Here is a 13743-nt window from a genome sequence, read left to right as displayed (position 1 = left end):
ATTTGTATTTGTGATGTAAATAAGAGATCACACATTCCAGCATCACCCAGATCATTCATTTAATGCAGCAGGTAGTAAATACTCCCTTTTTAGCCAAACAGAAGACATTAGAGAACAGTAATCATAAAATAGTGTCAGGGGCTTTCTCAAAGAAAAATCCAAATATTTGAGGGATATTGTTGCATTTAGAAGAAATAATAAAATTTAGGCAAAATCTATTCTAGAGAAAACCTGTTCTCTTCTCCATCAAGTCCACATTGAAATTATTTGTTATAATTTTTTACAACAATTTCTAAATGGAAATTGACCTGGAAGAATAGCTGTCTAAAGATACTGCACAATTTTCATATGTTTATTATAGAAATGCCTTATTCCTTGTGTGAAATATGCTTGAGACAATACCCAAAAAGAGTATGAGAATGAAAGTTTACATAACTCAAATGAACTAAACTATCAACAATGGGATAAGATTAATTCTATATATTTGGTGTTTTACAGATGTGACATATGTCCAGCATCTCTCTCTCATGTTCTCTTTTTAAAAATATTACAGCCAGGGAGGTAAAGACTTGTAAGAAAAGACTGAAGTCTCATTTTAACTTTATTCTTGATGTTCTTACAGGTAAAACCATCTTTTTACAAAACCTTTCAATATTTAATAAATGGCCAGGACTGAGGCTCTAGAGGAAGTTCCCTCATACCAAATTCTTTGACAGTCCAGCCTCACTGTTTTTCCACTTGGAAAAACTATTTACCCAGTAGCTACAAAAGGGTAACTATAAATATATGTACCAACCAAAGGATTCAGAACTAAAAAGCGCTAAATTAATGATAAACAGGCATTGAAACAAAGGAAGGAACCATGTGCCACGATGGTCTTTCTATTCCACTTTAGCTCATAGACTCTGTGTGTGTGTGCACGCACGTGCACACGCATGTGCACACTTGCATAGTGACTTGTAAAGATATTGTGTCTTCTTTGCCTAGTAAAGGAGTTTGGAAGTGAGAGAAAGAGCAGCACAATACGAAGGAAGAGAGAGATGAGTGTACATTAATCTAGGAGGGGACTAGTCATTAACAGTTTTCCCATATATTAATCATATTGCTGATGAAAACATGATCACCATAGAAATTCTTTTCGTGAAAGTGGTATCAGAAAGAATATGAGTTGAACTTAAGCTCAGGAATTTTCTGAAATAGAGATTATATATGGAATGTTATTCTTGGTATCTCCTTCTCCTTTACTATTGAAAGTCAATTCAAGAGTATTTTCTGCCCTTTTGAGTTGAGAGAAACTGCACCATATGCTCTGCTTACCCAGGCAGTGTAAAGCAAAGTGCTGAGCAATTATGTGGTGGATTTGATCAGTTTTGACAGCCAGTCCTGAAACTCAAGACGGAATCCCCTGCTCTTTCTTCTGCAGCAGGTTCTCGGACTGAATTATATGACTAATTGAATCAAATTTCTACTTTACCTTGGCAATATCCTCACAAATCCTACAAGTGCAAAATGGCCTTCCTGATCAGTGTTAACAATTCTATGTGTCATGGTTATTTTACAACTTCCATATCAGCATACATGAAATAATGATGGATAAAAATATTTCAATGCCCTTTGAAATACTACAGATTGTCTTACACACCGAAATCATCCCAGAATGATACCTGTCCTCAATTCCTGCATCTTGTTTTCACCAAGTAAAATATTTGATCAGGGAATTCTAGTACAACTTATAATCAGTTAAATATAAATTAGTTCAGGAAGTTCTTCTCATTCTTTCCTTGAAACATGTCCAAGAATCATGTGGGTTACCTGGATCATTTCCTTAGCATATTATCGTAATCATATAAGAAACGCATGGCATTCACACTGACAGTATATCCTTTACAGTAATATATTAGTGAAATTGAGATGCCCTCAAGATAAAGGTCATTAACCTTAGCCACTGATTCTATAATCCAAACCCAAATAACTCTCTAGAGAGTCTCTAAGGGGATGGGTCACTCACTTTGGATACTCATAAGGCTAAAGCAATCTCCCCAAAACTTCTTAATGTGCGATGATCAGTTTAACTTAGAGATACATGCACATAGAACAGAGGGATGGGATCTCACTTCTGAGATGAAAGCAAATTAACACCGGAGCAATTTATCTTTCACAGCATATTATGGGTCAGCGTCAGCACGCCACAGATGTACACCTCATGAGGAACATAAAAAGACATCTGTGAGATGGGGGAAAATGTACCAATAGTATATATTCAGTCTAAGTTAGTAATGAAATTTCAACCACACCCCAAATGAATGTTTCAAATATACAAAGAAAAAGAGGAAAAATATCTTTTTATATACCTTTCCTTTTTCCACTCCAGATTAGTAATAGGCAAAAAGTTCTAGTTCATATATACTAGTGGACCAACTAAATTGAGAGAGGAAAGGACACAAGAATGAGATAGAGAAAAAGGGAGAGAGGGAAAGAGAGAGAGAGAGAGGGATTTATCATTCCTCTCGATTTTGAAGCAAAATTAAATTAAAATATGTTCATGTTGAATTTTATAAGATACTGTTCCAAAAATTTTCTTAGTCATTTTCTGTTTTTACTATAGCTTCTGTTATGTCCACTGTCAGGAAAGACATGACTCATGCCATGACCACCATGAGGACCATGTGTTTTATCACTTCATGGCTCATAGGTGACTAGCCATATTTGGATCATGCCTCGAGTCTTATAACCCAGGTCACACAGGTAAAATCAAAATCAGACAATATCTCTTTTAATAAATCACTCAGGGAGTTCACCAAAAAGCTAGATTTATTCCTTTAAGAACCTAGTATTATGTAGATAATCTCTGTAATTGCCACTGTTTCCAGTATTTACAATTGAGAGAAATGAAGAGAAATGAAGACAGACAGACAGAGAGAGAGAGAGAGAGAGAGAGAGAAATGAAGAAAGAAAGAGAAACAAAAGAAAGACACAAGGAATTCATGTCAGAGAAAATACTTTAGAAATATTCTGTTTTATAGGTTGTCAAATATTTGCAGAAGACAAATATATCTCCTTGGAAAACACTTGGAAAATGATTTCTTTTTTATGATCACATAGTATGTGGTACGCTCTGCCCCGTCACCACATAAAATAATTCACTTTGTTGTTTGTCTGTTTGCATGCTAGATTTTTAAAACTAAACAGGGAATATGTTTTTTAATTCTTTAATCTATCCTTTGGTCCAAGCACAGTGCCTGGCACATGAAAAGTTCTCAATTAAGTATTTTTGGAATAAATGAAAGAATGGATAATAAATTATTTCAATTTCTTAGGCAGAAAGAAAGTTCTAGTTAATGTTATTGTTGTTATCAATTTTTGACAGGCTAATGCTTTTTCTGTGATATTTCCAACATGATTTCTAATTTATTAACACATCCTGTGGCTGATCAAATTTTGCAGAGCTACCCATGCAAACAACAGGGTCAGGCTGCCCATGGATATGCTGGGAACCATGGTCATGATCTCCTTCCTCTTTTAGTTTGCATTCCAGAAGGTCAATCAGTTGGAATACATCACCATTTAACAGGGGATGATTTCCAGCCTTCAGGAAACAAATATAGTGTAAAAATAAAAGGAAAATTATGCCTTTCTTATTCTTTTTTTTTTTCCTTTGGGGATGGGTTTGGGGGTTTGGAAATTTAGAAGTTGTAGGGGATTAAAAGAGTAGTAAGTAAAGGATCAAATGAAAGTAAAGCATCTAATGAAATAGGAAGCGAAGACCAAAGAAGAAAGTATCAAAGTATAAGGAGGAATTAAGGTTGAGAAACCAGAGAAAAGAAAAAGTAAAAGAGATCAGCAAATTATTTTATATAGTTCCACATACATTTTTTTTATCTGATGAACAATTTATTTTTCTATGACATTCACTCTAAAATACTTCAAATATTATATATCACTTTAAAATGAGATTCTGCAGATTCACAAAATTACTAACCTTCTCTGGTACAATTGATTTCATCACTGAAGTCTCCACAGTCATTGTCACCATCACAGGCCCAATGGCCTGGGATACATCTGCCACTGGAACATCTGAACTGATTATCAAAGCAGGACTGAACACAGCCAACCTCATCACTCCCGTCCCCACAGTCATCATCTGGAAAGAAGCAACAACAGCCAGGTGGTGAGAACTGGTCCATGGAGAAACTTTTCCTTATGAAATACTTAACATTTCTTTTTGGTATTGAGAGCTTTCTTTTGTTATTAAAAAAAGGAATGATAAATCAATGATCAACATTTCCCATGAGTAGTGGGAGAATTATTTTCATTTTTATATTGTTTATTTCTGATTGAATACCAACTGCTAAACTAAGGGGGAAAAATCCTTGACTTTGGATTTTGAAGCTTAACTTCCATTTCACTCAGAAATGACTAACCACTGACTAAATAAATCTATGCAACATGAAATAATTATGAAGTGGGAAGACAATGGTGACTGTAGGAATTTTATGAAATGATACAGCTTGTGATATAATTATTGCTGGAAAATTACTATTTAGACCTAGAACCTTTGTACCCCAGAGTTTATAACTGTATTTTTAATTCAGATCCTTTTTCTCCATTCTCCCACAAGAGGGCTCACTGTGTACCCTTCCTCCACTGGCTCTTAAGTGTGTATTTATATCAGGAAATTATTGTATGCTATCATTAGCAATGACACTCTTTATTAACAACTGTTGCAGGAGAGAGGAGAGAGGAATGTGAAGAGAAAACAGATTAAATTGAAATCAATGGCTGAGAAGTTATCGATTTATGTATAATTCATTTACCTGTATTTGGCATAATTTAACATAATGATACAATTGAGTGAAGAAAAAATACCATTTGTACATAAAAAAAAAAAAAACAAGGTGACAAAGTTGAGACCATGGATATTTCCAATATAATTTATAAACTACTCCATCCTGAGGTTATAGAGCGTTTTACATAAATGCTTTGGGGAGCCTGAATTGTCCAGGTTGTTTCCTCAGTTGTTGCTTTCACTTCATGTTTGTTGACTTAGGCTATGTCCAGCATAATATCTGAAAACAAGTCTCCATCACAGCCCCAAGGGACGGATATTGAGTTCCATTTCCCTAATGCTAATCCCCATTGACGTGCCAGCTGCCCTCTCACCACTTGTCTTGGCCATTTTGCTTGACTCTGCAACCTCCTCTCACAAACTACCTCAGAAAGAGGCAAAGCTGCACAGCCAGCCAGGCCCCCAATCAAATCAGTGCAGTCTAGTGGACATTTGGTACTTGCCAGAGTCGCAGTGCCATTTACTGCTAATGCATCTTCCACTTTTGCATGCAAACTGAGTTAGTGGCTCACAAGTTGGGAATTCTGTGAAAGATAGAAAAACATCCAATAGGAAAGGTGTTATCGACTGTGTTTCAATTAATTTGCTTCTCATTTGCTAATATGATCAGAACTCTACCCTTCTCTTCCACAAAAGGCACAGAGGAAATGTTAGGTAAACAAATATAGTGGCAGTAACTTCTTGAGGACTTAGGATACACATACTTTTAATATCTTTTATATGAATACATTTCAGTGACTGAAAGCCAAGGAGAATCACTTGAGGAAGGACTGTTTAGATTCATTCTACTGCAAGAAAAATAGACATCAATTCCCTGCACCAAGGGACTCAAGCTCCTCCCAGTGAAGAACAGCTGGATGAAGCTCTATATTCGTGTGCTTCAAAGTAAAGTGTGTGCTTTAAAAGGGAAAGGCCTTTTCTGAACATAGAGAGCCAAAGTAGGAAGGCTGGATCCAACTTTGCCTGAGTGATGTCAACATAATAAGTTGAAAGTAAGAAAACAAACATAAAGAAAAAACTCATTAAATTTAGTTTAGTTGGTATCAAACAGTTATAGATTTTGAAAGTGTGAATTCTAAGTTAAAAAAAAAAGAGCTGCATAGCACAGGGAGATCAGCTACATGCTTTGTGACCACCTAGAGGGGTGGGATAGGGAGGGTGGGAGGAAGGGAGACGCAAGAGGGAAGAGATATGGGAACATATGTATATGTATAACTGATTCACTTTGTTATAAAGCAGAAAGTAACACACCATTGTAAAGCAATTGTACTCCAATAAAGATGTTAAAAAAAAAACCCACAAAAATTCCCCTGAAAATCAACAACAGCAAAGAATTGGACTTCAAAGTAAAATTTTACTAAATTAAATCAAAAGACCTCCCTTCCTAACCCTTAGATAACTATGACAACAAAAATTAAAAAGCAAAACATAGAATTAGCACAGAAAACAATTCTAAAAGATTACTAGCCAATTCAAAGGACTGGTAAATTCAGCAATTTTGTCATAATAAGATCAGATAATCAAGACTGACTGCAAGAAGAAAAGAAAGAAAAAAGGTAGTAATAATAAGAGAAAATATAACTGCAAACAGTTCATCCAAGGAATTCAGAGCAGCTTACTAATATTTCCCAGGAGAAAGTTTTTCATATGGTGAAAGTAATTCATGTAGAGTTTACATGGTGTGCTCAATATCAGAACTCTTATCTCCCAAGACAATATTCATGGAATCATAAACCCTCACACACACAACCTATTTAATAGACATTAAAAAAAACAGAAAAAGAAGAATGAAAATCCTCCATCATTTCACTGGCATAAAGGCAGAAGAAAAGGACACATGGAGACAGAACTGTGGCCCATATTCTTTATTATTGTTCCTCTCATAGGTGGAGCCAAAGTCATTTTGTGGCAACACTTGCTTTTCTCTCTAAGACAAGTGACGTAGAATCATAGCCTATATTTGATGGCAGGGGGACCAGCAATATTTTCAAGTTCTATTTTGTAGCTTGTCTCAGAGCTACCAAGGGGGCAGAGCAGCTGGACTCGGGCTGCCCAAACTCCTTCAGCCAAACCTGTTCACATCTTACCTACCCACACAATTATTTATCTACCTATAGTTTTAATTTTGGAGTTTTGAGTACTATTTTATTTGAAGAAAAATATATGAATAATAACAATATATTTCTTTGCTCAAAAAAAAGAAAGAAAACCATTGATTATATCCAATTATTTCAGCCCTAAAGAAACTGAGAGCATGAAAGTTAGACTTGCCTAAAGTTATATGTATTTCCTTAATGGAAAATAGGTCTTTAGAATTCAGTTCATCAAGCTCTTCATCTATCACTCCATCTATAACAACCTCGTACCGATTTCCTACCTTACTTTCATTTACCATCCATGAATTACCTGTTATTTACTCTACCCATATTTTTACTCTACCCATATGTATTTTCAGCTTAAAGGTTAAATATTTCTCATAAAATGTTTCATTGTGTAAAGGAGAACTTCCTTGTGTCTAGCAGAAATGAGTCCCTAAATACTTTCACTTCTTTAGCATTTGGTTCACAAGTTTTTGTCTGTACCAGTCACTATTTCATAATGTTGGAAATTTCAATCATTTTGAATCTCGATCTTTTCTTTAAATTCTATAATACTATCAACTTTTGATTTATTTTTATAGGGCAGATCATACCAAGATTTACCCAATCATTTTTGTCACACTTCTTTAGGCCTTTTTCCTTGTTTTTCTTTTAAGTTTTTAAACACAGTCCTGACCCAGGTACTCATTCCATAGAGCCTTAAAGGCTAAATCATGGGGCTCCCACATGCATGGGCAGTTTGCTCCCTACACCTTCTCTCCATCATCAGGCCCTCTGGACTGTTGGATAAGGCTGACCTCACACATCATGCCGTCTTCCCTGGGCAAGTGGTTCCCTGCACTGCACCATTTATAAGAAGATTTGAATGGTAATTACCATCGGACCCCATATGGCCTTGCCGTCCTCATGGAACTTGGGCCTATTTGGCAGTCATGCTTCCCAGGTTTTCCCTCAAGTCCTCTTCTGGATCATTTCTTTTTTAAGAGGACTTTACAAAGTAACTCCAGGTAGTGGTTCCACTTGAAAACTATGTTATTGAGTATTTTCTTAATACTTCAACCAATGAAGTACACTAGTGAAGGTATTTTCAGGAAATAAGAATTTTAAATGACATTGCTATAAGTCCTATAGAATTTTTGCATTTTCCCTTAAAAACCATGGCATTTTAAAATTAAAAGTCTATATCAATACATATTTTTGGCAAATCACTAGTAACTAGAATTAATAGTAAAATGCAAGCAAATTCATTTTGCGTGATCCTGTCAAAGACCTATTTTGTATATTATCCCCCAAATAATATTTCAAATTTAAATCGGAGGTAAAATATTCACCCTTGTTCTTAAAATGGTGAAACAATGAGTTACCTTTGGAGCCTGTAAGAACTCTCCCTATCATGCAGCTGAGCTGGGAAAAGAGAGTCAGCCAGGATGATCAGCAGTGATATTCAGTGAACAGACTGCAAGTGATATAGCTATTGTTTTTCTTTTTTTTTTTCGTTTTTTTTTTGCGGTACGCGGGCCTCTCACTGTTGTGGCCTCTCCCGCTGCGGAGCACAGGCTCCGGACGCTCAGGCCCAGTGGCCACGGCCCACGGGCCCAGCCGCTCTGCGGCATGTGGGATCCTCCCAGACCAGGGCACGAACCCACGTCCCCCGAATCAGCAGGCGGACTCTCAACCACTGTGCCACCAGGGAAGCCCATAGACAGACATTTTTAATATTGGTAACTTATGCAATGATAATATAAATTGCTATTATTTCATAAATAACATGTAGGGAAAGTAGTGGCTTCATACCAGATCAGGTTGACATGGCATCCTTGACTACCTGCTTCTTTACTTCTTAAAAAGCAATTTCTTTGTGTGTATTTACCTTTGAGTATATCCATCTGAGGTACTGGCATAATATCAACAATGGAAATGATTCTAAAACTGAACAAATCTTTACTAAATTTTATGATTACCAAAGCCATTTCTTGAGATATGAATTTTAGAATAAGTGTAACTTTTTGAAGCCAAAACATGTGATGAGAGTCTAAATATGATTCAAAGATAGAAGTGATAAGGAGGCAATCACGGATATGCAGAGATAAAAGACTATCTCAAAAGCCATGCACGTAGCAACCCAACAAATACTCAGACATATAAGAGAAAGCACTCAAAAGAGAAATGAAAAATGCACAAGGCATAATTTAATCAATATTCCTAAGTATTTTTTTAACTTGACAAGATAATGAAAACTTATGTTAATCTTTCAAGAATCAACATGAATTTTGTCAAAAAAGTGTTCTCCTCCTTAGATCAATAAGTGCTTAATGTTTAGAAGATGTACAGTAGACATGAATAGAGACTTTATATGAAGTATCAACATAAGTTATGATTAAAATGAGTAAGCAACCAAATGCAATGTGTAAGATATGATGAGGTCTAATTTTTAAAAATAGCATTACATCGTTAGGCATCTATAATAGGTTAATTTACATTTTAAAATCTCTTTTCTGTAAACTTTGGAACATAATAGCCAACATCGTAAGTTTTATTAGGAAAAGAAAAGTCCCCCCAGGCATTTGGAAACTTCTGAAATTTGGCAATACAGGCATATACCTCAATACAGGAGATATCGCAGGTTTGGTTTCAGACAACCTCAAATGAAACAAATTTTCAATAAAGTGAGTCACATAAATTTTTGGTTTCCCGATGCATATAGAAGTATGTTTACACTATACTTTACTCTATTAAGTGTGAAATAGCATTATGTCTAAAAAACATACATACCTTAATTAATAAATACTTTATTCCTCAAAAATGCTAACCATCAGCTGACAACACACAAGCTTTCAATTTGTAAAAACCACAATATCTATGAAGTGCGATAAAGAGAAACACAATTAAATGAGCTGTACCGTTGGTTGAGAAATTTCCCATGTGACCTTTAAGATTCTATCCACTTCTTAGATTCTAAGTCTAAAAACCAGCCAAAAAAAAAAGAATCTGGAAATTAGCTCCATAAAGGTAAAAACTTTCGAAATGAATAAAATAATTGAAAATCCAGTGTATCTTCACTCTCTAAGAAAAGGAGAGCCATACGTCTTCTGCCCACAGTAAATACAACATATATACATGTGTAAAAAATTAATAAATAGGAACCTCAATTAAATACAGTTGGGAGACCAGAAGGGGGAGCTCTCACACCCTGGGATGATAGCTGAGCCCAAGAAGAAGAAGAAAGACTCCTTTTCTTTCCTGGCGATGAAAAGTCATGAACTCTGTTTGTATACGCCTCCCATCTTCCTTTTTCCCCTCTATAAAAGTGCTCTCCTCCCTTTATGGGGTTTTGCATGTGGCTCACCATGGTTGCAGACTCTGAATTGCACTACTCTGCTGATTCCGAAAAAATCCATCTTTAGTGGAGAAATATCTGGCAGTCTGTTTGTTTTAGGTCAACATATGCATATAATGCATATATGTTCTTAAGCAACTACACCTCATTTCTGATTCATTTTTAACATAATACTTAGTTACATCGTTTCTCTTGGAAACCTTGTTGTCTGAGTTTATAGGACCAATAGGTAAATTCTATAGAGAAAAAAAAATTGGGAACTAGAAGAAAGCATAGGGCAAATCACTAAAAAGAATGAAGGTATTAACTTAATGGACACATGCAGCAGAGTAAAGTCACTAATGATTCATTTTTGTTTCCTTATTGGTAAATCACATAGCCTCTCTGGTCACAGACTCCTGGTTTGTAACATGACCTCTTGAGTCCTTTAAGTCCTAAAGATCAAGAAGTCAGAAGAAGCATTATCTGGAAATGCACAACATTAAAAGAATTTAATGTGGAACAAATAGGGCTCATCACCTGAATAACTCCTGGGATTATCACAGCATTCCTATAAAACACAGTAACTGAATTTCAGATACATGAAAGAACTAACAAATAAAGAAATGTTAAAATTACCTTGGGCTTTTCTCTGCTTAATAATGCAGTCAAATGTAAAATACATTTTAGAAAGAGTTCCATCAAAAAAGTTTAATATAGGCCTCCACCCATTTTTCACTAATGTTGGAAAATACCATGTCCATAACTCCTTAGTCTCCTATAACCAGTATCTGATGGTGATAGAGAAATGAGATCTAATGACAATACATATTTTTCTCCTAACAAATAAAACAAAAACTTTTTAAAGCAAATGTAACATTTTCCCTGTTCTTCCATATAAGTGTTAATCTTAAAGTTGAAAATAGAATCCAATATTTCAGTTTGTTTCTGGATACTTGTTCTGTTAAAATATCATTATGAATTCTTATATTTGATAAAGACTTAAATGTTATACATAAGCTTTTCTTTCTTGATTTTGCATAAATATTCTTTGACTTTTGATCTTCCTTGAGACACAAAGATCCAAAGTCAAAGAATATTTATCATGTTAAAATTACAGCAAGGAAAAGAAAACTATTTTATTTCTATAGTTACTTCAACCTCATAGAATATATCATATGGATTAATGGACTGTTAAAAAATCTTCCATTGTTGCAGGTAGTATGCTCAATTTACCTGTTATATCTTTCACCTAAAATTTATTGCCAGGTTCTATGTAGGCTATTGTGTAAACGGCAACAATTTTCTCTTTCTCTCAAGGGTAATCATGGTTGGTATGGTACTTATATTTATCTAATATACAAAGCTTAGAGAAATGTTTCCCAGTGAGGTAGATTTCAGATCCAATTTATGGTTTTTTCCTGTCTCTAATATAGGATTTTCCTACCTATTCCTCTTCCTTGGCCCCAATATGAATATTTATAAGTAACTTATTGAAGTTTCAAAATACAGTTATCACAGGTTTGTTTGAGAGCATATTACACATCCTATATATATGAATTTGACCTTCATGATTAAGTGTGTAGAAAATGTATAGAAGATTCAAATTAAAATAAATGTTAAGAATAATAAAGGAGTCTGTGGTTAGGAAAGTGTTATATAAACATGAAAGAGACAATAATACTCACATTATATATTACTATTTATTGAGAAGAGGTACTAGGCTAGCCACATATACATTACTTACACTCTTCACAACAGCCCTGCAATTGTTACTACTAACCCAAATTTGCAGAACAGCATAACTTGCCTAAGGATACACTGCATAACCAGCAAGTGTCAGAGTAAAATGTGAATACTAGTCCAAAATATATTATTTCTTCACTATACCCTGCTGATCATACCAATACCCTTAAAAATTATATCAAAGAAATACTGGGGTAAAGATGAAAAATTTGTTTTTTCTGTGGCTTACGTCTTCTATTTATACTCCAATTCTGACTTTTACCTACTCCAAAGCATATAATTAAATTATAGTTATGGAAAATACCAGTACTTCATAAGATTATAGCAATTATAGGACTATAGCCTCTGGGAAAATATATAACATTTCTAGTTACTGACGCTACTTGTGGCCCCAGAGAATTGGTACTTATATAGGACAGACTTCCAAAGATCCAATAGAGTAAATACACTTTGGAGAAAAATGTGAGAGAACAGTGTACCCCAAATCGTCTTCATTCTGATGCTCTTCCATTGTTGTTACATAAAAACCTCATTTTATATCTCACATATGATGCCATGTATAAAGAATATAAACGTTATAGGTAGGCAAACCTGAGTTCAAATCCTGGTTTTATCACTAACTAATGTGTGACCTTGGAAAGTTACTTAATACTCCTGACCCCAGGTTCCAACTCTATGAAACAGAGTAGAAAACTACTGCAAAGGTTCAAGATATTCATTCAAGATATTTTACTGAAAACTTTATACCAGACAGAGTTCTAGGCCTTAGAGATACATCACCTAGAATGAATGAATGAATGAATAGAATAGAATGGTACTAGGCACTGGGAATACAATTTTCAGCATTTTCTTTTCTCAGAATGCTTATAATCTGGTAGGAAAAACATTTGTAATATAATTAAAGAAGTGACTTTAATAAATCTCTGAAAAATGCTACAATATAGGCAGTACAAAGTGTTACTGCAACACACAACATACACATCTAAACTAATCTTAGATATTGTGCCCCAAAGGAAGTGTTGTACAAGCGGATACAAATGATAGATTCAGGTTAAATCAGATAAACAGGAGGAAAATGAGTGCTTTTACAATATTCTAGAAAGATGGCATTTCTGAAGGCCTAGAAGTCAGAGTATATAAAATGTTTGAGAAATTGTAAGAATTTCAGAATGGCTACAATATGGTGTAAGATAGAAGTAGTGAAACTTTAGGAGCTGTAAATAGACTTGAGAGACAGATTCAGAAACGATCACTATTGGGACTTCCTTGGTGGTGCAGTTGTTGAGAATCTGCTTGCCAATGCAGGGGACACGGGTTTGAGCCCTGGTCTGGGAAGATCCCACATGCCACGGAGCAACTAAACCCGTGTGCCACAACTGTTGAGCCTGTGCTCTAGAGCCCGCAAGCCACAACTACTGAGCCCACGTGCCACAACTACTGAAGCTCGTGTGCCTAGAGCCCAGGCTCTGCAAAAAGAGAAGCCACCGCAATGAGAAGCCCACACACTGCAGTGAAGAGTAGCCCCCGCTCGTCGTAACTAGAGAAAGCCCGCATGCAGCAACTAAGACCCAACAACGAAGACCCAAATGCAGCCCCCCAAAAATTAATTAATTAATTAAAAGAAAAAGAGAAATGATCACTATTGATATAACAAAGCCTTGGAAGTCAAAGGAACACCCAGGGAGTATATTAAAAATGAGACTGAGAACTGGAAAAATTACTGAATAGTTCTGGCA

The 13743-nt window shown here is 35.3% G+C and overlaps 1 protein-coding gene across 1 annotated transcript in view; it reads right to left on the bottom strand.

Moving 5' to 3' along the window:
- LRP1B (LDL receptor related protein 1B) overlaps positions 1-13743 on the bottom strand; it is a 1616178-nt gene that overhangs the window by 693240 nt on the left and 909195 nt on the right. Inside the window, exons 20-21 of the mRNA XM_067742376.1 lie at positions 5290-5370; positions 3980-4141 (exon numbers count right to left, since the gene is read on the bottom strand). Coding sequence (XP_067598477.1) covers positions 3980-4141; positions 5290-5370 — 243 coding nt within the window. The remainder of the gene's footprint in view (positions 1-3979; positions 4142-5289; positions 5371-13743) is intronic.

Source organism: Pseudorca crassidens, chromosome 6 (genome assembly GCF_039906515.1).
Source record: "Pseudorca crassidens isolate mPseCra1 chromosome 6, mPseCra1.hap1, whole genome shotgun sequence".
Taxonomy (NCBI): domain Eukaryota; kingdom Metazoa; phylum Chordata; class Mammalia; order Artiodactyla; family Delphinidae; genus Pseudorca; species Pseudorca crassidens.
Note: the sequence above shows the minus strand (reverse complement) of the source record. Positions and strands in the feature narration are given on the sequence as shown.